Below are 27,500 nucleotides of genomic sequence, written 5' to 3'. Positions count from 1 at the left end.
CATTGCGCCACAAAAAGTAGAACCTCCCCTTTCTTGTTTTTTGTTGGCTTTGAAAGCTTCATAGCACCAAATGCCAGCGTGTTGCTACCAAAAATATGTCATGGTAGCCTACCCTTAAAAAGTCTTTCTTCTTTCCACTATGTAATGACAAGTTTCTTAGCGCCGCATCTTATCTGCTTTACTGTAGATATACAGTTGAACGTCATGTCCCTTAACAATTCATTTCCTGGTTTCCTTTCTCTTATTTTTGACCATTTATAGTTTCAGAACATTCAGTATCTCAGTTCAGTCAGAAATACACTCCAGCTTTGTTAGATTATTAGAACATCATCTCCATCTCTTTCCATACTTTTCCTCTTATTAAAACCAAATCTTCTAATCTAATGGTAAGTAGGTAGCTAGGATAAACTAATGAACTGAATAACCAGCGCCACAGTATAATACAGTGTATTTTCATGATGGTTTAAGGTTGAAACAGAAATGTTATTTTGAGTGATTGCGTGAATGCAAGCATGCACTGCATCTGAAACATTTATAACTGCATCCTCTGTGCCTTCCTGCGTGGTCCATTCTTCCCAAAGCTTCTCCACCATGCAGACTTTGAATCCTGGTTCTGGTGAGCACCCAGAACTTCTCAAAGTTCTTTTTGTGGGTGACACTCCCTGGTCTCTCCCCTGCAGGACCTGACAGCGCTGGCCAAGGAGCTGCGGGAGCTGCGTCAGGGCGAGGAGACCAGCCGCCCGCCTGTCAAAGTGACGGACTACTCCTCGTCCAGTGAGGAGTCCCACAGCAGCGATGACGAGGAGGGAGAGGGCGGGACCAGCGACGGCACCGTGGCTGTCAGCGACACACCCCGCATCATGTGAGTGTGTGTGTGTCTGTTTGTTGTGTGTGTGTGTGTGTGTGTGTGTGTGTGTGTGTGTGTGTGTGTGTGTGTGTGTGTGTGTGTGCGTGTGCGTGCGTGTGTTAGGATTATATTTATGTATAGACTTAGTTGCCAATATATAAAAATAAATTATTATGATGGAAGTTCCTCTCTAAACAAAATCTGCAGGCTACATGAAACAGTCTGTGAAACCTGCAATTATTTTTTCTTTTCATATTTTATTAAATAATTTTATTTTTGGAAATATTTTTGGAACTTATTTTTTTCTTTGTTTTTCCTACCAAGAATACAATTCTGGCGTAAATGTAATACTTACAGTAATACTTGGAGCATAAAAAGGTCAAATTTAAAGATTAAAAGAATTAAAAGAATTTTGGCACAAAATTGCCATTCAATATTTATATGTGATTCCTACTTAAAGCATACAATAAAATATATAATAATAATAATAATAATAATAATAATAATAATAATAATAATAATAATAATAATAATAATAATAATAATAATAATAATAATAATAATAATAATAATAATAATAATAATAATAATAATAATAATAATAATAATAATAGATAGATAGATAGATAGATAGATAGATAGATAGATAGATAGATAGATAGATTAGCCCAGGTCAACGACTGACCTCCAGGGGCCAGTTGCACCAACTGGTCTTACACTGGTCTTAAGCTAAGTTGGTCATAACTTTACGACCTAACAGCTACGCCGGTTGCACCAAGACGGCTTAAGCCTTCTTTTCACTAAGCCCAGGCGTAACTCTTACGCCTGGTGAGGAGGAGGCGTAGTGCCTGCCTGTAACAGAGATCTCCGCAGAGACCTTTTTGAGTCCTTACCGTCATCGTCACGGTCACCGTCGTAACGTCGCCATCGAAGCACGATGTTAGATTATAACTAACTAGTTGTGTGGCTTAGCCTTCCCAAATGTTGCCGTTAATTTTTTAGAATTTAATACATAGAATTGGGAACGTTACATTCAATTTCATTCAGACTGTCTGTCTGGCTCAATCGCCGCCATTTTTCCCCCGGAGCGAGGGAGAGTGGGAGGAGGGAGGGTGTAGTGGTGCACATACAGTAGTGGCTGATAGAGCGTAGTGGCACAGTGACGCTCCAAGCAGGTCGCGAGGCACATTTTTGCAACATCATCTAATCAGGGTGCATTCCCTGGCAATTCACATGGACGCGCATTGCTACGACCGGCGTAGTTAAGACCAGACGTAAGCCGTGTTGGTGCAACAGGCATAAATCCACTCTAAAGACTGGTCTTAACTAAGACCGACGTAGGAGTTACGACCAGGCATAGTTAAGACCACTTGGTGCAACCGGCCAGGAGCCGAGTGCACCAGCTGGGCGTGCGCCTAGGTGTAACACTACGTCCGACGTAGAACTCAAAGTTACGACTTACTTAATTTTATGACTAGTGCACCATGTAGTCTTAAGCCCTGTATGCGTTGCGCCTGGGTGTAACTTTTACGTCTGGTATGGAGCAGGCATAAAAGTTACACCCAAGGCCTACTCACTGACAGCTGTCTCATCTTGATCTGCGCTGTTGGGACTGACAGCTCTGTGCTGTCAGTGCCGTTCAGTCCCGTGATGCGGGGGAATCTTCTCCAAAAATATCGATCGATATGTGCTGTAAATGGACGTTTTGGGCGCAGGACCTCCACTTGTCAGCGGGTTTTTAATAGCTGATGCGTCGGAAGAACTTTCCATTTCTTCCTGACTTCGTCAACTGCCGGCAGTGCGCAGTCCGCCATCGCATTCAGTACTGATTCACTCCCCTTAAAAGCCACAGCGTCACTGCCTGCACGTCTGTGACAGGCAGCAGCTTCTTTCTTGCTCAGTGCAAGCAGAGTAAGAGAGAGAGAGAAAAAAGAGAGAGGGAGAGAGTCAGAGAGAGAGAGAGGGGGGAGAGAACGAGAGAGGGAAGAGAGAATTGGAGGATGAACCAGTTCGGATTCGTAACGAAAATTGACGCTTTTTTAATTACACATTTAAAATATTCGTGTCTTTAATAGCGTAGGGATGTGTGAGATTTTAATTCTACCCTATTTCAATAGCCTATACCAGAATTGTCCACTCGGGTTAAGCTATTGTTGCATGGTGCAATGGTGCAGTGAGAGTTACTGTATACTATTATTAGAATATGGGCTGTCTGTTCTTATGAACACTATCAATGGTTACTATATAGCCTACTGGCCGGTGTTGTGTCAGAAAGTGATTTGCTGCCAGAAACTGATTTCGATCCGCGGGACCACGCACAGCACTGCCTCTGTGCCTCTGCACTGCCTCTACCCGCCCTGTGCATCGACCCCCCCGGCCTGCCTACCCGGCCCAGCTCACACCTTCTCTGGGGAGACCCCCCTTCAGGACACGGCACACTAGCCGAACATAAAGCACCGCTCCTCGCGCTACACACATACTCCCGCCCCGCCAGACCCTCATTCCCCTGGTAATCCAATTCAAAATGCAAATCACTTTTTTGCACAAAACCATGACAAACGAATTCTCATTGTTAAATCAAGGTGTGTTTTTTTCTGCAGTGTAGGTTAGTTGAAAATCAATGTGGCATTCTGAGGAGGGAAGTGTGTCCGTGCGCGAGCCGTGTGTAATGTAGGCCTATCCAAGCGAGGATTTCCTGCACTGCGCCGGAGAATGCTGTATCAGGCATACGCCTGGCGTAGTGGGGTTGTTTGCGCTAAGACCAGCTATTTGCTGGCGTTAAAATTGAGAGCCCCTTTTTCTAATACATTGCGCTGGAACGCCTATTTTGGAATGGGCAACGCCCAAACCTCTCTTTGCGCTCGGGATATACCGACGGTATCTTCCCCAGAGCGCTAAATGACACTTGCGCGAGACAGATGATAGGCTAGAGGCCCACGGACACGCCTGGGCCACACCTACACCTGCGTCATCCCAGCGCAAAACTGGACGGTGGAGGCAGACGATAGCTTAAGATGCTGGGAAGATAGCAATAAGAGGCACGCAAACGCAGCGCAAACGATAGCGCCATACGACGATAGGGCCCTAAAAGTTGGAGCTGAGTTGAAGCTGTCTGTCAGCTGTCTCGAGCTCGTCTGAGAGAAGTGTGTTGCTTGGCAACAAGTACGTATTCACGTGGACGCGCACGTCCATAGCCTAAAGACTGGGCGCAGCTACGACCATGGTAAGTCAGGCTTGGTGCACTCGGTGTAAATTAAAATCACAACGTCGGGCGTAGCTAAGACCGGCGTAACAGTTAAGACCTACTTTTTTACGCCCAGCTGGTGCACTCGGCTCCAGGTGACAACACTATTTTACACGAGGTGGATTCACCCAGATTGACTACTGACCTCCAGGTGCATATGAGCAAAGTCAGCAATAGAAAAACAGGGAAGGGTGATGGTGATGATGTCACAATGCCCTAAAATGGCCTGTGAAGGCCTAAAAAAAATATTGCTGTAGTACCCGCCGTGGGCGGATTCTTTTTATTTTATGTCATTGGGCCAAATTTCAGGTCTCTGCGATGGAATTTGCGTCACGGCTGATCAGGAAAAAGAAAAAGAAGAAGAAGAAGAAGAATCTGAGCAAAAACAATATGGGTTAGCCCCTTCGGGGCTTGAACCCCTAATAACAAACTTTCTTTATATACTTAATTAAGTTTACAAAGTGATTTGCAAAAAGGCTTTAAAACAAAATAAATAAAAAAGGAGATGCAAATTGGGAAACATTTAAAAGAAAAGTAGTTAACATAAATAAATTGTTAAAAAGCACTAAAAACTAAATGGCTCCATCTATGTTTCAGGCCGACTGCGAGTGCCAACGAGTCCTTGGGCATGATGGGCAGTCATAACGAGTCCCACGGCGACCTGTACGGGACCGGCTCTCAGGACGGCACCATGGTGATCCGTGAGGTGAGCGGGCGTCTGCTAAATGATGTAATGTAGTGTAATGGAATGGAATGTAATGGTAAACCATCCGGATCATGTGAACTCACATTTTGTTTTGTTACGCGCATCCGTCTGGCCACCAGCCCGGCGTGGGCGTTTTTAGAAATGACAAAGTCCACGGGCCAATCAGGGACCTAGTTGACATTGTAACCGGCTAATCAGGGACACCGCTGTAATGGCTGCTCCCATGGCTCTGCGGCACCCGAAATGTGCAGTAAGGTTAACGTTGATAGAGTTTACACAGCCATATAACAACTAAACAACAACAAGAGTATACATAGAGTTTACACAGCCATATAACAACTAAACAACAACAAGAGTATACATAGAGTTTACACAGCCATATAACAACTAAACAACAACAAGAGTATACATAGAGTTTACACAGCCATATAACAACTAAACAACAACAAGAGTATACATAGAGTTTACACAGCCATATAACAACTAAACAACAACAAGAGTATACATAGAGTTTACACAGCCATATAACAACTAAACAACAACAAGAGTATACATAGAGTTTACACAGCCATATAACAACTAAACAACAACAAGAGTATACATAGAGTTTACACAGCCATATAACAACTAAACAACAACAAGAGTATACATAGAGTTTACACAGCCATATAACAACTAAACAACAACAAGAGTATACATAGAGTTTACACAGCCATATAACAACTAAACAACAACAAGAGTATACATAGAGTTTACACAGCCATATAACAACTAAACAACAACAAGAGTATACATAGAGTTTACACAGCCATATAACAACTAAACAACAACAAGAGTATACATAGAGTTTACACAGCCATATAACAACTAAACAACAACAAGAGTATACATAGAGTTTACACAGCCATATAACAACTAAACAACAACAAGAGTATACATAGAGTTTACACAGCCATATAACAACTAAACAACAACAAGAGTATACATAGAGTTTACACAGCCATATAACAACTAAACAACAACAAGAGTATACATAGAGTTTACACAGCCATATAACAACTAAACAACAACAAGAGTATACATAGAGTTTACACAGCCATATAACAACTAAACAACAACAAGAGTATACATAGAGTTTACACAGCCATATAACAACTAAACAACAACAAGAGTATACATAGAGTTTACACAGCCATATAACAACTAAACAACAACAAGAGTATACATAGAGTTTACACAGCCATATAACAACTAAACAACAACAAGAGTATACATAGAGTTTACACAGCCATATAACAACTAAACAACAACAAGAGTATACATAGAGTTTACACAGCCATATAACAACTAAACAACAACAAGAGTATACATAGAGTTTACACAGCCATATAACAACTAAACAACAACAAGGTGCAGTAAGGTTAACGTTGATAGAGTTTACACAGCCATATAACAACTAAACAACAACAAGGTGCAGTAAGGTTAACGTTGATAGAGTTTACACAGCCATATAACAACTAAACAACAACAAGAGTATACATAGAGTTTACACAGCCATATAACAACTAAACAACAACAAGAGTATACATAGAGTTTACACAGCCATATAACAACTAAACAACAACAAGAGTATACATAGAGTTTACACAGCCATATAACAACTAAACAACAACAAGGTGCAGTAAGGTTAACGTTGATAGAGTTTACACAGCCATATAACAACTAAACAACAACAAGGTGCAGTAAGGTTAACGTTGATAAAGTTTACACAGCCATATAACAACTAAACAACAACAAGAGGATACCAGTGGAGTTTATTCGTTTACGCTGTTCTTACGACTGGATTTGGATTTGACTGAAGGAGTTGTCTGTCAATGCAAATACTCCACTGAGATCACTGTGGACGGCTTGGAGTCCAGACAGAACAGCAGAACGAAACAGAATGTGAGGTCATGTGATCCGGATGGTTTTAACCAGGCTAAGAGCCGGGGCTCTGGCCTCTGACCTGGGATCAGCCCTGCTGACTGTGCAGAACGCCACACTGAGCACGCAGCAGCTCTTTCACCAGCTCTGCATGCCTGGCTCTTTTCTGTTTTGTTTCCACTGCTGCTTTCGTGTGTGTGAAAAGCTCCCATGCCTCTGGGCCTCTGCTCTGTTCAGTCCATATAGACTGTAAGAGAGATGGACAGAGCGAATGTGTCATGTTCAGTCCATATAGACTGTAAGAGAGTCATGTTCAGTCCATATAGACTGTAAGAGAGATGGACAGAGTGAGTATGTCATGTTCAGTCCATATAGACTGTAAGAGAGATGGACAGAGTGAGTGTGTCATGTTCAGTCCATATAGACTGTAAGAGAGATGGACAGAGTGAGTATGTCATGTTCAGTCCATATAGACTGTAAGAGAGATGGACAGAGTGAGTGTGTCATGTTCAGTCCATATAGACTGTAAGAGAGATGGACAGAGTGAGTGTGTCATGTTCAGTCCATATAGACTGTAAGAGAGATGGACAGAGTGAATGTGTCATGTTCAGTCCATATAGACTGTAAGAGAGAGGGATGGAGTGAGTGTGTCATGTTCAGTCCATATAGACTGTAAGAGAGATGGACAGAGTGAGTGTGTCATGTTCAGTCCATATAGACTGTAAGAGAGATGGACGGAGTGAGTGTGTCATGTTCAGTCCATATAGACTGTAAGAAAGATGGACAGAGTGAGTGTGTCATGTTCAGTCCATATAGACTGTAAGAGAGATGGACAGAGTGAATGTGTCATGTTCAGTCCATATAGACTGTAAGAAAGATGGACAGAGTGAGTGTGTCATGTTCAGTCCATATAGACTGTAAGAGAGATGGACAGAGTGAATGTGTCATGTTCAGTCCATATAGACTGTAAGAGAGATGGACAGAGTGAGTATGTCATGTTCAGTCCATATAGACTGTAAGAGAGATGGACAGAGTGAGTGTGTCATGTTCAGTCCATATAGACTGTAAGAGAGATGGACAGAGTGAGTGTGTCAGGTTCAGTCCATATAGACTGTAAGAGAGATGGACAGAGTGAGTGTGTCATGTTCAGTCCATATAGACTGTAAGAAAGATGGACAGAGTGAGTGTGTCATGTTCAGTCCATATAGACTGTAAGAGAGATGGACAGAGTGAATGTGTCATGTTCAGTCCATATAGACTGTAAGAGAGATGGACAGAGTGAATGTGTCATGTTCAGTCCATATAGACTGTAAGAGAGATGGACGGAGTGAGTGTGTCATGTTCAGTCCATATAGACTGTAAGAGAGATGGACAGAGTGAGTATGTCATGTTCAGTCCATATAGACTGTAAGAGAGATGGACAGAGTGAGTGTGTCAGGTTCAGTCCATATAGACTGTAAGAGAGATGGACAGAGTGAGTGTGTCATGTTCAGTCCATATAGACTGTAAGAGAGATGGACAGAGTGAGTGTGTCATGTTCAGTCCATATAGACTGTAAGAGAGATGGACAGAGTGAATGTGTCATGTTAGTCCATATAGACTGTAAGAGATATGGACAGAGTGAGTGTGTCATGTTCAGTCCATATAGACCTTATTCACAGTGTGGCCATCTTGGATTACGTCATCGCACAGGGTGGCAACGCGTCTGAGCCTGCGTTACAACCCATGTAAACAATGGAGCGGTGGTCCCAAAACCTGAGTTCTGTTCTACCAATTTCTTTTGACAAAATTGATAAATGGGCAGATGACAACGTCAACATCCCCAAAAGGATTCAAAAGAAGGGCTACAGTAACTGGATTGAAGGGTACATCCACGATATTCAAGGTAAATTAGGGTGCAACGTTACTGTGTACAAAGACTTGCTATCTGTGCAGTGCTTGCTCCGCCGTCATATTAACTCATATTAACTCTAATTTGTAATCTGACAACTTTAGTAGCGCTAACATTGCTGACATCGTCAGTTAGCTGTAAGTAGATATTGGCCACTTGACGTTTCCATGCTAACATTGTTTTATTAAATCGATGAATGAGCGTTATTCTATCATTAGTATCCTACTTTTCAGATAGGTTTAACGTTGAAGGATACGTTCATATCAAATTACATAGCCTGGAAGCTTGCTTCAAATTACATAGCTTGCTTCAAATTACATAGCCTGGAAGCTTGCTTCCAGGCTATGTAATTTGATATGAACGTATCAACGTTAAACCTATCTGAAAAGTAGCCTACTAATGATAGAATAACGCTCATTCATCCATTTAATAAAACAATGTTAGCATGGAAACGTCATAGCACCTACAAGTGGCCAATATCTACTTACAGCTAACTGACGATGTCAGCAATGTTAGCGCTACTAAAGTTGTCAGATTACAAATTAATCGTGTTAGATTGATTCATGATTAACATGCAAAAATCACGATAAGTGAAGTTAATATGACGGCGGAGCAAGCACTGCACAGATAGCAAGTCTTTGTACACAGTAACGTTGCACCCTAATTTACCTTGAATATCGTGGATGTACCCTTCAATCCAGTTACTGTAGCCCTTCTTTTGAATCCTTTTGGGGATGTTGACGTTGTCATCTGCCCATTTATCAATTTGGTCAAAAGAAATTGGTGGAACAGAACTCAGGTTTTGGGACCACCGCTCCATTGTTTACATGGGTTGTAACGCAGGCTCAGACGCGTTGCCACCCTGTGCGATGACGTAATCCAAGATGGCCGCGCTGTGAATAAGGTCTATAGACTGTAAGAGAGATGGATGGAGTGAGTGTGTCATGTTCAGTCCATATAGACTGTAAGAGAGATGGATGGAGTGAGTGTGTCATGTTCAGTCCATATAGACTGTAAGAGAGATGGACAGAGTGAATGTGTCATGTTCAGTCCATATAGACTGTAAGAGATATGGACAGAGTGAATGTGTCATGTTCAGTCCATATAGACTGTAAGAGAGATGGACAGAGTGAATGTGTCATGTTCAGTCCATATAGACTGTAAGAGAGATGGATGGAGTGAGTGTGTCATGTTCAGTCCATATAGACTGTAAGAAAGATGGACAGAGTGAATGTGTCATGTTCAGTCCATATAGACTGTAAGAGATATGGACAGAGTGAATGTGTCATGTTCAGTCCATATAGACTGTAAGAGAGATGGATGGAGTGAGTGTGTCATGTTCAGTCCATATAGACTGTAAGAGAGATGGACAGAGTGAATGTCTCATGTTCAGTCCATATAGACTGTAAGAGAGATGGATGGAGTGAGTGTGTCATGTTCAGTCCATATAGACTGTAAGAGAGATGGACAGAGTGATTGTGTCATGTTCAGTCCATATAGACTGTAAGAGAGATGGACAGAGTGAATGTGTCATGTTCAGTCCATATAGACTGTAAGAGATATGGACAGAGTGAGTGTGTCATGTTCAGTCCATATAGACTGTAAGAAAGATGGATGGAGTGAGTGTGTCATGTTCAGTCCATATAGACTGTAAGAGAGATGGACAGAGTGAATGTGTCATGTTCAGTCCATATAGACTGTAAGAGAGATGGACAGAGTCAATGTGTCATGTTCAGTCCATATAGACTGTAAGAGAGATGGACAGAGTGAATGTGTCATGTTCAGTCCATATAGACTGTAAGGGAGATGGACAGAGTGAAGTTGTCATGTTCAGTCCATATAGACTGTAAGAGAGATGGACAGAGTGAGTGTGTCATGTTCAGTCCATATAGACTGTAAGAGATATGGACAGAGTGAATGTGTCATGTTCAGTCCATATAGACTGTAAGAGAGATGGACAGAGTGAATGTGTCATGTTCAGTCCATATAGACTGTAAGAGATATGGACAGAGTGAGTGTGTCATGTTCAGTCCATATAGACTGTAAGAAAGATGGATGGAGTGAGTGTGTCATGTTCAGTCCATATAGACTGTAAGAGAGATGGACAGAGTGAATGTGTCATGTTCAGTGCATATAGACTGTAAGAGAGATGGATGGAGTGAGTGTGTCATGTTCAGTCCATATAGACTGTAAGAGAGATGGACAGAGTGAATGTGTCATGTTCAGTGCATATAGACTGTAAGAGAGATGGACAGAGTGAATGTGTCATGTTCAGTCCATATAGACTGTAAGAGAGATGGACAGAGTGAGTGTGTCATGTTCAGTCCATATAGACTGTAAGAGATATGGACAGAGTGAGTGTGTCATGTTCAGTCCATATAGACTGTAAGAAAGATGGATGGAGTGAGTGTGTCATGTTCAGTCCATATAGACTGTAAGAGAGATGGACAGAGTGAATGTGTCATGTTCAGTCCATATAGACTGTAAGAGAGATGGACAGAGTGAGTGTGTCATGTTCAGTCCATATAGACTGTAAGAAAGATGGATGGAGTGAGTGTGTCATGTTCAGTCCATATAGACTGTAAGAGAGATGGACAGAGTGAGTACCGTAATTTCCGCACTATAAGCCGCACCGGAGTATAAGCCGCAGCAGCAAAATTGCCTGTTTGTTACATATATAAGCCGCACCGGACTATAAGCCGCAGGTGTTTTAATGTTTTTTTTTTTTTTTTTTTTTTTTTTTTTTTTTTTGTGTTTTAATGTTTAATTACCATATGTAAGGGTTCGTGCACAGAGGGGATTGTCGGGAAAGAGATGGCTGTTTGAGGAAGCTCCCATTTATTAACATTTCAACAAAACAACATAACACAACACCACCTGTGTTTTTTTTTTTTTACAGTGCACACAGTGTCCGCGGTGTGGTGAAAAGAGGGCAAGAGAGGAAATTAAAACAGAAGTGGATTTATAGTTAGAAAGAGTGCTAAAGAAGAGAGAATTCCGTTTTTTATTTATTTTTTTGCTGAAAAAATCCATAGATAAGCCGCACCGTTATATAAGCCGCAGGGGCCAAAAAACGGGGGGAAAGCCGCGGCTTATAGTCCGAAATTTACGGTATGTCATGTTCAGTCCATATAGACTGTAAGAGAGATGGACAGAGTGAGTGTGTCATGTTCAGTCCATATAGACTGTAAGAGAGATGGACAGAGTGAATGTGTCATGTTCAGTCCATATAGACTGTAAGAGATATGGACAGAGTGAATATGTCATGTTCAGTCCATATAGACTGTAAGAGAGATGGACAGAGTGAGTGTGTCATGTTCAGTCCATATAGACTGTAAGAGAGATGGACAGAGTGAATGTGTCATGTTCAGTCCATATAAAATTCCATAAAAATATAAAAAGTCCACATAAAATGCCGCGAAATGCCTTGTTATCAACTATTATTGCTAACAATGGCAATCCTGGCTAGCGACTGGATCTGACCAAGAACTGACTCGTTTAAACGGATGTGACGCAATTCAACAGTGAACTTCCCAGCTCCCAGTTTTCTGCAAACAAAACAGATGTGACGTCATTCAACCGATACATCCCAGTTTGTTTGTGATAAAGGAACGGGCCATAAATGCAGCACCTCCCTTCCCAGTAAACCTTGATCCTCCTTTGCCTCCTTTCCCCACAGATGGACCTGTCTGGATGTCCTCCCTACCTACTCCCTCTCTCTCTCTCTCTCTCTCTCTCTCTCTCTCTCTCTCTCTCTCTCTCTCTCTCTCTCTCTCTCTCTCTCTCTCTCTCCTCTCTCTCTCTCTCTCCTCTCTCTCTCCTCTCTCTCTCTCTCTCTCTCCTCTCTCTCTCTCTCTCCTCTCTCTCTCTCTCTCTCCCTCTCTCTCTCTCTCTCTCTCTTTCCTCTCTCTCTCTCTCTCTCTCTCTCTCTCTCTCTCTGTCTCTCTCCTTTCCAGCTCTGACTGTGTGGTCACAAATGTTGTCTGCTGGAAGCATGTGATGGACGTAGCTGACAAAGTAAAGGAAACACTTTGCTAAATGAGGGAAACAGTTCATTCAAAGCATCTATTCTGTTGGTAGAACATTCTATGGAAAATACTAAAATGAGGGGTCATAGAGTCCAAGATGCTTGTAGAATAGATGCCAAGGGACTTTAAAGTTGCTCCAGTGGCTCATTGTGTCCAAATCCCTTACCTAACCTACCTTACCTCCAAATACCTTACACCATATAATGTTTCCTTTATTTGATCAGTTACCTCTACCTGTATCCATTACGCTCAGTCTTCTGACTGTGATTTAACTATTTTCCCCACACTAGTGATCCATCCAACTGCTCTCAGTTGTAAAAGTGGAGTTTAAACATTTGACTATTATCTTCATTTTTCTCAGTATGGGATGAGCAGCAGCAAGGCGAGCTTCACTCCATTCGTTGATCCGAGGGTGTATGGAACGTCCCCGACTGATGACGACGATGAAAACTCTGCCTCAGGTGTGTCTCTTCACTGAACCTGGCCTTGCAGTGTTCAAGGGAAATAGGAATTTAATAAATACTGAAATATACGTAGCTGATGAAATAGGAACCGTGAGTATCTTAAACAGCTTGTTCTGTCTCGATAAGATGTGCTTTTCTATGATCATATGTCACTGTTATATGATTGATCTGCTCTACTTTTTTGTTCTTTTCGTTTTTCTTTTTCTTTTTACATAAAGCATAACCCATTTTCAACCCGGCCATATGTTCCCATCTTTTTCCATCATACCGATCGAGTTCAATTCAATTCTATTCAATTCATTTATTTGTTCGATAGGGGACAGGTGTACATTAATGAACATTTAAAAAAAATGTAAATGCACGACAATTGCAGTCACAAGACTGATTTCCATTGTTTGTCCCCCTGCCAGATGATACAGGCTTAGAGTCCTGATAGGGGTAAAAAGTAACATAGTGCAACAAAAACATATTTAAAATGTAAACACAATACAAAGTGCAAGTATGCAGAGAAATAGTCCTGATAGGGGGAAAAGTAACTTAGTGCAACAAAACATATTTAAAATGTAAACACAATGCAAAGTGCGAACCTGAGATTAGAGCTCTACATAGCTAAGTACAAAGTGCAAAGTACAAAATATACAGGAATATACAGTCTGATACTAAAACCTGAGTTTGGGATCAACATCCAGCTAAAAAGTAAGATCTACAAAGAAGACTTACTCAAACAGGTCTAACCAAGATGCTCTCCATTGCTTCACTATAGTGCAGGGGCGGCTGTGGCTCAGGAAGTAGAGCGGGTCGTCCACTCATCAGAAAGTCGGTGGTTCAATCCCCGGCTCCTCCAGTCCGTATGTCGAAGTGTCCTTGGGCAAGACACTGAACCCCAAATTGCTCCCGATGGCTGTGTCAGCACCCTGCGTGGCAGCTTGCCGCCTTCGGTGTATGAATGGGTGAATGGAGGCACATTGTAAAGCGCTTTGGATAAAAGCGATATATAAATGCAGTCCATTTACCATTTAGTGCAACTTTTTTTTTTACAATATATTTATTGGATTTTGATTAAAAAAAAAACACACCTCACAGACCGAAACAACAATAGTGAGGGGGGGGGGGGGGGGGGGGTTGGAGGGGGGGGACTAAACCAAATCAACAACACAGCTCACGCATTCAAAGAGGCATAATGATATGACTCAGGAATTACATCAAATGAAAATAAATGCTTAATTACTAGGCATCACACAGGTCCATACTATTCAAACCCTCTTGTAAAAATAGCTGAAATATTTACACCAATGTATGACATGAAAGGTTCCCACGTATTTCTTGCGAAATACCACAATGTCTTTGTGGTGTAACATGCATGTCAAATAATCTAATGATACATATTCAAGGATCACATTGTGCCACTTTGTTTTGGAAGGAAGCTTGTCAGTTATCCAGTTCAAAAGAATGCACTTTCTTGCACAGAATGTTAGCATTTTGAAGAGTTGAAAAAGACGCACTTGTGTAACAGCACAGGCAGGAATCAAACCCGGGTCTGTCATTCCAAGCAGCAACACATTAGTCGGCCAAAGGGACGATGGCAAAGGGTATTACATTCGATTGGAGAACCACACCCAGGCAAACAGGATTTAAACAGCTTTATAGTGAAGCAATTTACAAAATGTGGGTTGTAATTGACTGGCATGATGGAAAAAGATGGGAAGATAGGTTGAAAATAGCTATGGAGTTATGCTTTAAGATAGATTTCTGTGCTTGACAAAAGGCCTCAAATAATATGAACTTAGGGTGAAATCAGCCACCAAACGGCGTTACGTTACGGTGCGTTCCATAAGTATACTGCGTGTGTGCGTGTGTATGTTTGTGTTTATCTGCGTGTGTGTGTGTGTGTGTGTGTGTGCATGTGTGTAGCACTGTTTGCTGATGAGCTGTTGAGGCAGGAGCAGGAGCAGGCGCGGCTGAACGAGGCCAGGAAGATCTCCGTGGTCAACGTCAACCCCACCAACATCCGGCCGCACAGCGACACGCCCGAGATCCGCAAGTACAAGAAACGCTTCAACTCAGAGATCCTCTGTGCTGCACTGTGGGGTGAGAGCACTGCTAACAACACATACACTCTGCTGCACTGTGTGGTGAGAGCACTGCTAACAACACATACACTCTGCTGCACTGTGGTGAGAGTACTGCTAACAACACATACAATGTGCTGCACTGTGTGGTGAGAGTACTGCTAACAACACATACACTCTGCTGCACTGTGGGGCGAGAGCACTGCTAACAACACATACACTGTGCTGCACTGTGTGGTGAGAGCACTGCTAACAACACATACACTCTGCTGCACTGTGGGGTGAGAGCACTGCTAACAACACATACACTGTGCTGCACTGTGGTGAGAGTACTGCTAACAACACATACACTCTGCTGCACTGTGGTGAGAGCACTGCTAACAACACATACACTGTGCTGCACTGTGTGGTGAGAGTACTGCTAACAACACATACACTGTGCTGCACTGTGTGGTGAGAGCACTGCTAACAACACATACACTGTGCTGCACTGTGGTGAGAGCACTGCTAACAACACATACACTCTGCTGCACTGTGTGGTGAGAGTACTGCTAACAACACATACACTGTGCTGCACTGTGGTGAGAGCACTGCTAACAACACATACACTGTGCTGCACTGTGTGGTGAGAGCACTGCTAACAACACATACACTGTGCTGCACTGTGTGGTGAGAGCACTGCTAACAACACATACACTCTGCTGCACTGTGTGGTGAGAGCACTGCTAACAAAACATACACTGTGCTGCACTGTGGGGTGAGAGTACTGCTAACAACACATACACTCTGCTGCACTGTGTGGTGAGAGCACTGCTAACAACACATACACTGTGCTGCACTGTGGTGAGAGTACTGCTAACAACACATACACTGTGCTGCACTGTGTGGTGAGAGTACTGCTAACAACACATACACTCTGCTGCACTGTGTGGTGAGAGCACTGCTAACAACACATACACTCTGCTGCACTGTGTGGTGAGAGCACTGCTAACAACACATACACTCTGCTGCACTGTGTGGTGAGAGCACTGCTAACAACACATACACTCTGCTGCACTGTGTGGTGAGAGCACTGCTAACAACACATACACTGTGCTGCACTGTGTGGTGAGAGCACTGCTAACAACACATACACTCTGCTGCACTGTACTGCTAACAACACATACACTGTGCTGCACTGTGTGGTGAGAGTACTGCTAACAACACATACACTCTGCTGCACTGTGTGGTGAGAGCACTGCTAACAACACATACACTCTGCTGCACTGTGTGGTGAGAGCACTGCTAACAACACATACACTGTGCTGCACTGTGTGGTGAGAGCACTGCTAACAACACATACACTGTGCTGCACTGTGTGGTGAGAGCACTGCTAACAACACATACACTGTGCTGCACTGTGGTGAGAGCACTGCTAACAACACATACACTCTGCTGCACTGTGGTGAGAGTACTGCTAACAACACATACACTCTGCTGCACTGTGGTGAGAGCACTGCTAACAACACATACACTGTGCTGCACTGTGTGGTGAGAGCACTGCTAACAACACATACACTCTGCTGCACTGTGTGGTGAGAGCACTGCTAACAACACATACACTCTGCTGCACTGTGTGGTGAGAGCACTGCTAACAACACATACACTGTGCTGCACTGTGGTGAGAGCACTGCTAACAACACATACACTGTGCTGCACTGTGTGGTGAGAGCACTGCTAACAACACATACACTCTGCTGCACTGTGTGGTGAGAGCACTGCTAACAACACATACACTGTGCTGCACTGTGTGGTGAGAGCACTGCTAACAACACATACACTCTGCTGCACTGTGGGGTGAGAGCACTGCTAACAACACATACACTCTGCTGCACTGTGGTGAGAGTACTGCTAACAACACATACACTCTGCTGCACTGTGTGGTGAGAGCACTGCTAACAACACATACACTGTGCTGCACTGTGTGGTGAGAGCACTGCTAACAACACATACACTGTGCTGCACTGTGGTGAGAGTACTGCTAACAACACATACACTCTGCTGTACTGTGTGGTGAGAGCACTGCTAACAACACATACACTGTGCTGCACTGTGTGGTGAGAGAGCACTGCTAACAACACATACACTCTGCTGCACTGTGGTGAGAGTACTGCTAACAACACATACACTGTGCTGCACTGTGGTGAGAGCACTGCTAACAACACATACACTCTGCTGCACTGTGTGGTGAGAGTACTGCTAACAACACATACACTGTGCTGCACTGTGGTGAGAGTACTGCTAACAACACATACACTGTGCTGCACTGTGTGGTGAGAGCACTGCTAACAACACATACACTCTGCTGTACTGTGTGGTGAGAGCACTGCTAACAACACATACACTCTGCTGCACTGTGGTGAGAGTACTGCTAACAACACATACACTCTGCTGCACTGTGTGGTGAGAGCACTGCTAACAACACATACACTCTGCTGCACTGTGGTGAGAGCACTGCTAACAACACATACACACATGTAGATTTTTACTAAAGCCCATGGCACACCAATCAAACATTCTACAACAAGACAGACAAACACAGATGTTTGTATGGTGTGCCATGGCTGTCTGTCCTTGTTTGGAGATGTTTGATCATATTCGACATATTCAATGCTTGATTGTCTGTGTTTAGCCCATGGCACACCAATCAAACATTATCCAACAACTTAAGATACATACATGCAGACTGTCACTAAAACACCAGTAGAGATTCTTCTTCACTCTCCACGTTAAAATAAATCCCTTAAAACACCTTTTTAAAACTGCTTTTTTTCTGATTTTCTCCTCAATTGTACTTGGCCAATTCCCCCTGTTGTCCCGGTTGTTACACCACTCCCTCCACAGATCTGGGGAGAGTTGTAGAGTAGCACATGCTTCCTCTGATACATGTGCAGTCGCCAGCCGCTTCTTTTCACCTGACAGCAAGAAGTTACACCAGAGGGACGTAGCGCATGGGAGGATCATGCTATTCCCCCCAGTTCCTTTTTTCCACTGAAAGCGAGTCTGTGTGTGTGTGTGTGTGTGTGTGTGTGTGTGTGTGTGTGTGTGTGTGTGTGTGTGTGTGTGTGTGTGTGTGTGTGCGTGCGTGCGTGCGTGCGTGCGTGCGTGCGTGCGTGCGTGCGTGCGTGCGTGGGTGCATGCATGTGTGTGTATGTGTGTGCATGCGTGTGTGTGTCCGTGCGTACGTGTGTTTGTGTGCGTGCACGTGCATGTGTGTGTATGTGCACGCATGAGTGTGTCTGTGTGCGCGTGCGTGGTGTGTCTGTGTGATTATGTGCGTGTGTGTATGTGCGTGTGCGTCTGTGTGCATGCGCGGGTGTATGTGCGTGCGCGCCGTGTGTGTGTGTGCATGTGCATGTGTGTGGGCGTGCATGTGTGTATGTGCGTGCGTGTGTGTGTGTGTGTTTGCATGTGTGTGTGTGTGTGTATATGTGTGTGTGTGTGTGTGTGCGTGCGTGCGTGTGCGTGCATGTGTGTGCGTGTGCAGGAGTGAACCTGTTGGTGGGGACAGAGAACGGGTTGATGCTGTTGGACCGCAGCGGTCAGGGGAAGGTTTACAACCTGATAAACCGCCGGCGCTTCCAGCAGATGGACGTCCTGGAGGGACTCAACGTCCTGGTCACCATCTCAGGTCGGTTCGCTTCTCCTAAACCTGTTCATCCATTGTCTTGTTCTTCTGCTGCACGTCAAACTGAAATCTGGTGGTAACATGTTACCTTAGTGCTGTTGTCAAGTGCGCCAATTGGAGTAATAACATAATAACAACAATGGCAGCTGTTATGGACGAGATAGACGCTGCTATCGAGGCTGTTTTAAATCTATTAAAAGTACCACCTACCGTAAAACTTCAAAGAAACGCCCGGGCGTTTATTTACCAAAAATAGTTTCCAGTAGCCTGTACTACGAAGCTAGTTTAATGCCTTATCCGAGTAAGTTTGAGTTTAAACCTGGTTTAGCCGTACTACAAAGCAAGTTAACTTTCAATCACCATGGCAACTGACGCTGCAAAGCTAACCTGGTCGCGACCAGGTTAGCTTCAGAGGATAAGATCAAAATCCATGACAGACCCATATAATCGGCTCTCTGGAGTCACTCACCGTTCATATAAGATCGCCATATGAAAAATAGATTGCAGTCAACTGAGAATATAACAAGAAAAACATTTGTGGCTCTGTAGGCTACATAATTAAATTAAGCCTACTTACCACTTTATGTCTTAACAGCTCAACGATGCGTGGAGAAATATGATCACTATTAATCACCGCGGCGCATATCATGAATGGACCCTCAAATGGAGTGAGGGTGTCGTCTCAATTCAGTTCAGCAGTTTTCTCTTTTATAGTAGGCTATTAGGCTTTAGGCTATTTTATATATGAATTATTCGATCAGTGCAACCACACACATGAGTGATAGAGATCATTATTCATTGAGCATGCGTTTCTAAATCTATGGTCTAAATAGGCTTACAGATTGTGGAAATGTATAGACTGAGATTACACATTTAGATTTGTTGCTGCTGCCTGTATCAATGCAGCTGTATCAATCGCTGATCAAAGTAAATCAAATGACTGATGTGAATACAAGCTGCTGCTTTAGACAGCCCTTCAGCAGACTATCCAACGCGGATTTTCATTCTGACATTAAATCGCGGATACATTAAATATCCGCTAAAACTCTGATCATGCACTGCGCTTCATTGAACGAGGAAATGGGTGTGGAAATGGGTGTGGGCGTGGATAAACTCAGCTGTTCATAATGTGATTGGCTGGCGCACCTCTTTCGCGTGGACGCGCGCCTGTGCACGAGCGAAAAACGTGCGCGTGCACAGGCAGATCCCAGGTCCACTTACCTAGTAAAAAACCAGCGTCGTAGTATCAGTTAACTAGATAGCTTTGATCCTGTTCAGTCAAACCAGATCAAAGGGACTTATCGCGGATCTGTTAAACTAGTTTCGTAGTACAGGGCTCAGACCCGGCGTTTATGTGGGACCGGCGTCTATTTGGGACCGGCGTTTAATTCTTTTTGCACAGAATTCTTACTCAGCAAAGATGGGAAAATATCAAATTGCTTATTAAACCAGTATGATAGTACTTAGTACACACAAGAAGGTAAGTACAGCCAGGTAGTTTTGAACATGTCTAGTATTGTAGAGTATGGATTGGAACAAACAAAAACAAATACGGCAACAAAACTGAGATGTCCTTCATTGTCATCGTCAACTACCGATACGCTACCAGTTCATTGCTCTCCTCGTCTCCCTCTGCCAAACAGCCATACCGTATTTCAAATAAGTAACATTAGCGTACCGCGCACATTCAGTTGTTTGTGTTTCATTGGAAAGAAGCAGTTCGATTATAGCAACATTATAGTAACATTAGCAATAGCAGCAGGCAGCAGCTAACGTTAGCTAACCAAGCTATCCAAGCTATCCACAGGCCGTCTGTGTAAATAAGAATTTGTTCTTAACTCATTGAGTGCCAATGACGACTTTAGTCGTCAATTCAAATAGTGACGTAGAGTGCCAAAGACGACTAAAGTCGTCAATTGCGTTTTTTGACGGGGGGATGTCGATCTAAGCCTCTTACATCGCCTCTTACAATATGGGAGCTATTGAATGTGTCTAACCTATTTTACAGAACCCTTAGGTGGCGACAGTGCTCTCCAGATAACAGAAAGGCAAGGAAAAAACAAAGAAGAAGTCGTTGGGGAAACGGAAATCGCATCGCATCCGTATGCATCGATATGCATGAAGCATAACGTTACTGTAGCTGTGCCTGCAGCTGCCAATCTGCTCCCACAATTGAGCCGCTCCGTGTCCGTTGCGACAGCACATCCGCATGATCAGCCGTGGAGTTGTTATTATTCTCAACTGGAAGCATGGGAGCGGGTGACAAACACACGCGGAACGCTGTAAAAAAGCTGGATGTAGCGGACTTTTCAGTGCAGAGCAAACGCAGTAGAAAGCCCCAGAGACACTCCCACGGACTGGAGGAGGGGTTTGCAGTTGAGGCGGGGGGGGGGGGGGCACGCAGAGCAGCACACAACACCCAGACAGACCCAGACAGCAGGACAGGATTGCCAAATGCAAGCCAGAATATCCGATGCCCACCAGCAGCAAATCAAGACCGGGCAAGAAGCTGCAACCAGCAGCGCACGCAGGGGCCAGCGCTGCTGGTTGCAGCTAAAAAATATTATTCTGCCAAACAAAATTCCCTGGCCTTCACTGTTTTATTGAAGAAAATTATTTTTGAGGTGTGACTACATCAGAAAATTAGCTTCAGAGTCAGTGATGTGCTTGAAATGTTTAATGTCACAAAAGGGTCATTATCTCAGCTTCTAGAAAAAAACGTCTGTTTTTGGTTAAATCAAGCTATCTTCTCCGGCTGATAACTAAAGAACGGAAAATGATATCAATAAACCTGTTTTTGCTGATGATAGAAGAGAGTCTCATCGTTCTTTTTATGTGTTCGGTGTTTACATAGTAATATCACACAATATTCTGTGGGCCTCGAGAAATCACTGAAAAAAGCTCTGAAACTCTGGCACTGGGAGCGTCCGTTCTCCAAAAGTGGCTGGCACTCAATGAGTTAATGACTCGCCTGTCTAAATAAAGGTTAAATAAAAAATCAATAAAAAAGCTGGTCAGCAGCATGTCCGGTATAATCCAATCCATACTGCATTGATGACACTGTTCCACTGACAGAAATGCACTTTTACACCGCCCAACTAACGTAACTTCCCCACCGCTCCCCATGTTGTCCTTATGGAAACCAGACAGCGTCTCCAGTGTAACACGTTCACTCCGTCCGTACTGCATCTGTACAGTCTGTAGTAGTATCAAACAATGCGGTATGCATACATGATACTTGAAACATGTCGGTTATGTAGAAAGTTTAACAAGGCGTAAAACTGTCTGACAGGGGGGAAAGTAGCCTACTTAATAATTAGATTTTGTCCAGAATTCCATGACTGTCTGTAATAAAGGTAGAGAGATAACAGTGAAACTAATGATCACAACACTGGAACCCCCTCAAGGACCCCAGGGTGGTGCCCGGAGCCCACGTTGAGAACCACTAACAGAGTTCCCTCTCTGCTCTCCACCCAGGGAAGAAGAACAAGCTGCGTGTTTACTACCTGTCCTGGCTGAGGAACAGGATCTTACACAATGACCCCGAGGTGGAGAAGAAACAGGGCTGGATCACTGTGGGCGAGCTGGAGGGCTGCGTGCACTACAAAGTCGGTACGACACCTCACCTGTGTGTGTGTGTGTGTGTGTGTGTGCGTGTGCGTGTGCGTGTGCGTGCCTGCCTGCCTGCCTGCCTGTGTGTGTGTTGTGAGGTGTAGTTTAGAGAGAGAGAGAGTTCAATTGACAACCAGGAGATTGAGCAGGTGGAGAATTATACATTCTCCTCCTTGAAATGGGAGCCCAACACCAAAGTTTGGAAAGACTCTTCTCCCACCTACACATGTACTGTATATAAGCCTCAGCTGAATGGGACACATCCACGCCCTTGATCTGTCTAAAGGGATTGTGGGAAATGTAGGGCATCACTAATACCCCTTTTAGACTGAGGTCCAACCAGGGTTATAACATGGTCTGGGTAGTTTAGTAGTTTATTTAACACAATGTAAAATCCACATAAAAAAGCTTCAAATGAAGACAGTTTACATACATTAACACATGCCGAGGATTAAGTACACAATAAAGCCAAAGGCTTATTTCCATTGTGATCCTCTTGGGGTGCGGGGCTTGGGGAAGGGGGATAGGGGGGTGATGCCAAGACTGGCAGGTCCAACAAGCTACAATACACTATTAACAATTTTACGCGTACAAATGACATAAAGACAGCATTTCAATACAAAAAGTAATTAATTCACTTCACAACATTCCAATACAATAATTCATTTACATAATATGCAATAAAACAAAACAAAAAACATACAGCATAACTCGACACAATACAGGTTGCGCCAGATCCCTACTCTGACAGACCATTTGCTAGCCACTTCTTTGTGGCCCGTCTAAAACTTCCCTCCTCTTCAATAAGTTTCAGAGACACAGGGAGTTTATTCCACTCGATTGCTGCACAGTATAAAAATGTGTTTTTTCCCATTAGGGTCTTAAATCTAAAAAGAACAAAATCAGTAGAGCTTCTTCTAGTAACATAATTGTGAATATCTCTGAAACAATTAAAGTAATTAGAGAGGTATTTGGGAACCTTATTATGCACAATCTTATGAGTCAGACCCAATTTGATTTGAATGACTCTTTTCTCAACTGGCAGCCAATTTAGTTGCTGAAAGAAAGCTGGCAGTAAGTGAGTGCGTGGAGGTATCTTTAACACCACCCTAATTAATTTGTTTTGGGCAGTCTCTTTTGGGTGAATACTCTTTTCTGATTGGCCGGCAGGTGTGCGTTAAAACCGTTTAATGACCACGTAATCCGGCTCAAGCCTAATCACATGTTCTAAATTCATCCGCTACCCAACCTGCACAGCTGTTTAATCAAAGAGCACAGCTAACGTCATTCAACTCACTGCTTCAGCTTGTATGAGCTGAGCAGACTAGCTTCCCAGTGCCATACCAGCTCGTATCCAACGTTCATCCTATTTACTGGAACAGAGAACGACGTTTCCATTGCATGAGGAGCTGACGATATGCTAACGCTTGTTCCAGGTATTAGTCAGTTTCCCAAGTGTTGCTAGGTAAACAGAGTTATGGCTTGTGAAAAACTTTAGATTTTGATCGCTAAACTTGCACCAGAAAATTGCGAATGCTTTTCTTTTATATTGTTGGCAAATGACCATGGTATAAGCAGGATAATCAACTCTTAGGTGTCCGTGAAACGATTGAATGTACTTCGCGTCATGCATTAAAATAATTTCACGCACACCTAGTCATTGATTATCCATTACTTATTCCAGAGTTGATTTTGTGTTTGAGAGGATTAACCCACGTTGTCCGACTCAGCTTGGTGACCTACCTCGAGAGGTGAGACATGGGTCAGACATGTGTTGATTCCAGTGTGAATGGTACCACCCGAGAGGTGAGACATGGGTCAGACATGTGTTGATTCCAGTGTGAATGGTACATTAATGGTCCCACCCGGGTTGCTAACAACCAGGGGTGGGACAAACAAATGGGTGCACGGCCAGCTGATGTAAATGTCTGTCAAACTGATAAGTAAGATTTCGTCCTTTCCTGTTATGGTGGTCGGTGGGGTTATCTCTTGAGGCGATGATTGGAGGTGTACCATCTATGGCTCCACTCTGTGCACTGAGGGTAGCCACGGTTCAATTGTGTCATTGAGGCATAGCGTTTCAACTAGTGCCTTTGTCACTTGTCACACCAGCACACAAACAGTTGATACACCAACCCTAAACAAACAGGCAATGCTACGATACTCCTGAGTGTTTCAAACCACCACAAAGCAATATGCTAGTCCACACCATGGATCAATGGCTTCACGGTAGTTTGTTGTTTGACAATGCAGTGTTGAATGTCGAACGTGACATGCAACGTTTTGGGCCCCGCCCATCTCCAGCCTGAGTTAAGGTCTTTTCAGACCAAAAGTGAATAATCCGTGCAAATAAATGGCACGGCAATTTAAAAAACGGAACCCATTTATCTCTATGGAACTATCCACATGAAATCAGTCAAATCTTAAGTAGTAGTAGACGAGGCACTTCGAGAGAGACCAAATACTACTCCACCCTTATTGGCTCACAGCAAAACCAACCCCAGAACACTATTCACCACCATTAACCGTCTGCTCCGTCCCCCTGCTGCCTCCCACACTGCCCTGACCTCTGCTCCAAGTTCCTGGAGTATTTCCTGGCTTAAGTGGACACCATTCACCAACAACTCCTGGTGCCTGCCCCCTCTCCTCCCAACGTGTCTCAGACACTGGGCAGTGTGCCCTCAGTGGGCCCCCTCCGCCCCCAATGTTCTCTCTTCCTTCTCCCCAGTGGATGCTGCACTCGTCTCGAGGTTGGTTACCAAAGCCAAAGCCTCCACCTGTTCCCTGGACCCTGCCTATGCCAACGGCACTGGTGAAAGCCTCCCTTCCTACCCTCTGCCCCTCCATCACAGACATAATCAATTCCTCCCTAGTATCTGGTACAGTTCCCCCAGTTTCAAAATCGCCTCCATCACTCCCACCTTAAAGAAGCCTGGTCTGGACCCTGATGATCTTAACAACTTCCGGCCGATCTCCAACCTTCCATTCCTCAGTAAGGTCCTGGAAAGAGCAGTGGCCGCCCAGCTCCATCAACATCTGTCCAACCATGAGCTCTACGAACCCTTGCAGTCAGCCTACAGAGCACACCACAGCACAGAGACCGCCCTAATCAAGATCACCAACGACCTCCTCATCGCTGCAGACTCCGGTAACATCAGTATCCTCATCCTTCTTGACCTCTCCGCAGCCTTTGACACGGTTCCCCACACAATCCTCCTCAAACGCCTATCTGACCACCTTGGCATCACCGATACAGCTCTCTCATGGTTTCAATCATATCTGTCAAACAGAACTCAGTTTGACAGCATCAACCGCTCCTCCTCCCCCCCTGCCCCAGTCAACCATGGCATCCCTCAAAGCTCTGTGCTGGGTCCCCTACTCTTCATCATCTACCTGCTCCCCCTCGGCCAGATTATACGTCACCACGGTCTCAACTTCCACTGCTACGCTGATGATACTCAGCTTCATCTCAGCACCTCACCATCCACTCAGCTCCCCCCACAGTCTCTGGTCAACTGCCTCCATGCCATAAAAACCTGGATGACAACTAACTTACTGAAACACAATAGCAAAAAGACAGAGCTCATGGTTGTGGCCCCCAAGCCGCTGCTCCGGAAGGTTGGAGATCTCCTCCTCCACATCGACGGCTGTTCCATCACAACACCTCCCGAAAGTCTACAACCTGGGCGTTATCATCGACTCCACCCTCTCCTTCCAGTCTCCCATCAAATCCATCACCAAGTCCGCCTTCTACCACCTCAAAAACATCTCCCGTCTCCGGCCCTCACTCTCAAACTCCGTGGCAGAAACCCTCATCCATGGATTCATCACCTCCCGGCTGGACTACTGTAATGCAGTCTTGTCCTGAGTTTCCAGCAAAGCCCTGGACAGGCTCCAGTACGTGTAGAACTCAGCTGCCAGGGTTCTCACTCACACCAAGCCCTGGCAGCACATCACCCCCACCCTCATCCACCTCCACTGGCTCCCGGTCAAGTTCCGCATCTCATACAAACTCCTCCTCCTCACTTACAAATCCCTTCATGCACTTGCCCCCAATACCTGTCCGACCTCCTCCACCAACACACTCCATCCTGGAACCTGCGGTCCTCAGACATGGGTCTGCTGTCCATCCCGTCCAAAACTTTCAGGGACAGAGCCTTCAGCGTGGTAGCCCCCACCCTCTGGAACTCTCTCCCTCCCAAAGTCCGTAACGCCCCGACCCTGGACACTTTCAACACAACCCTCAAGACCCACCTCTTCACCATGGCCTTTCCCCATTAGTTAGTTTGAGTTTAGTTAGTTAGCCACCCCCCCTTTGTTTTGTTTGTTTTGCCCCTCCCTCCCTTAATATGTTTCCCTGGTTCCCCTCCCCCCCCTTGCCGCCTCTTCTGTAAAGCGACCTTGGGTTTTATGAAAGGCTCTATATAAATTCAAGTTATTATTATTTATTATTATTAGAGTGTGCACACCAAAAAAGTTAATTACATCACATGCATTGCACATCACAGATTGATATCTAACAGTATCAAAAGGTGGAGTCCCTCTAGTGAGTCCCTCTAGATAAGAGTGTCAGCTACATTTACAAAATAAAAAAGTAAATGTAGGGTGTGTGTGTGTGTGTGCGTGTGTGTGTGTGTGTGTGTGTGTGTGTGTGTGTGTGTGTGTGCGCGCGCACGCTAGTTGCTAAAATCTCCATTCTTCTTGATATAGAAAAAATGTAAGTTACATTGGCTTTATTTCATGATCAATAAACTATAAAGCAGATACACATAGTTATTGGTATTAGTTATTAATCATAATTGCATACACATATACATTCTGATCTATGTACAGACTGTACATCTGTTGTCCTGGCCTTGAGCAGGGCACTGTGACCTCGATTGGCTCCAGTTCTCCCCCTCTGCTCTGCTAGCTAGTCAAAACATGATGTGTGTTCTGTAAGGGTTAATGCACGACAAGGTGTCCATTATCAGAAATTAATGGACGACGCGGAGGCGTGAACCGGTTGCTTCCGCGAAGTCCATTAATTTCTGATAATGTACACCTCGA

General features: G+C 44.2%; 1 protein-coding gene across 2 annotated transcripts in view; it reads left to right on the top strand.

The window, feature by feature from the left end:
- The window catches only part of tnikb (TRAF2 and NCK interacting kinase b), a 139,864-nt gene that overhangs the window by 98,873 nt on the left and 13,491 nt on the right, over nt 1-27,500 (top strand). For both annotated transcript variants that reach the window (XM_083632010.1, XM_083632009.1), the window contains 6 exons: nt 681-862; nt 4,689-4,797; nt 13,001-13,100; nt 15,015-15,191; nt 18,699-18,842; nt 22,317-22,451. In XM_083632010.1, the coding sequence (XP_083488136.1) occupies nt 681-862; nt 4,689-4,797; nt 13,001-13,100; nt 15,015-15,191; nt 18,699-18,842; nt 22,317-22,451 (847 nt within the window). The remainder of the gene's footprint in view (nt 1-680; nt 863-4,688; nt 4,798-13,000; nt 13,101-15,014; nt 15,192-18,698; nt 18,843-22,316; nt 22,452-27,500) is intronic.

Source organism: Poromitra crassiceps (assembly GCF_964638095.1).
Source record: "Poromitra crassiceps genome assembly, chromosome: 2".
NCBI lineage: Eukaryota > Metazoa > Chordata > Actinopteri > Beryciformes > Melamphaidae > Poromitra > Poromitra crassiceps.
Note: the sequence above shows the minus strand (reverse complement) of the source record. Positions and strands in the feature narration are given on the sequence as shown.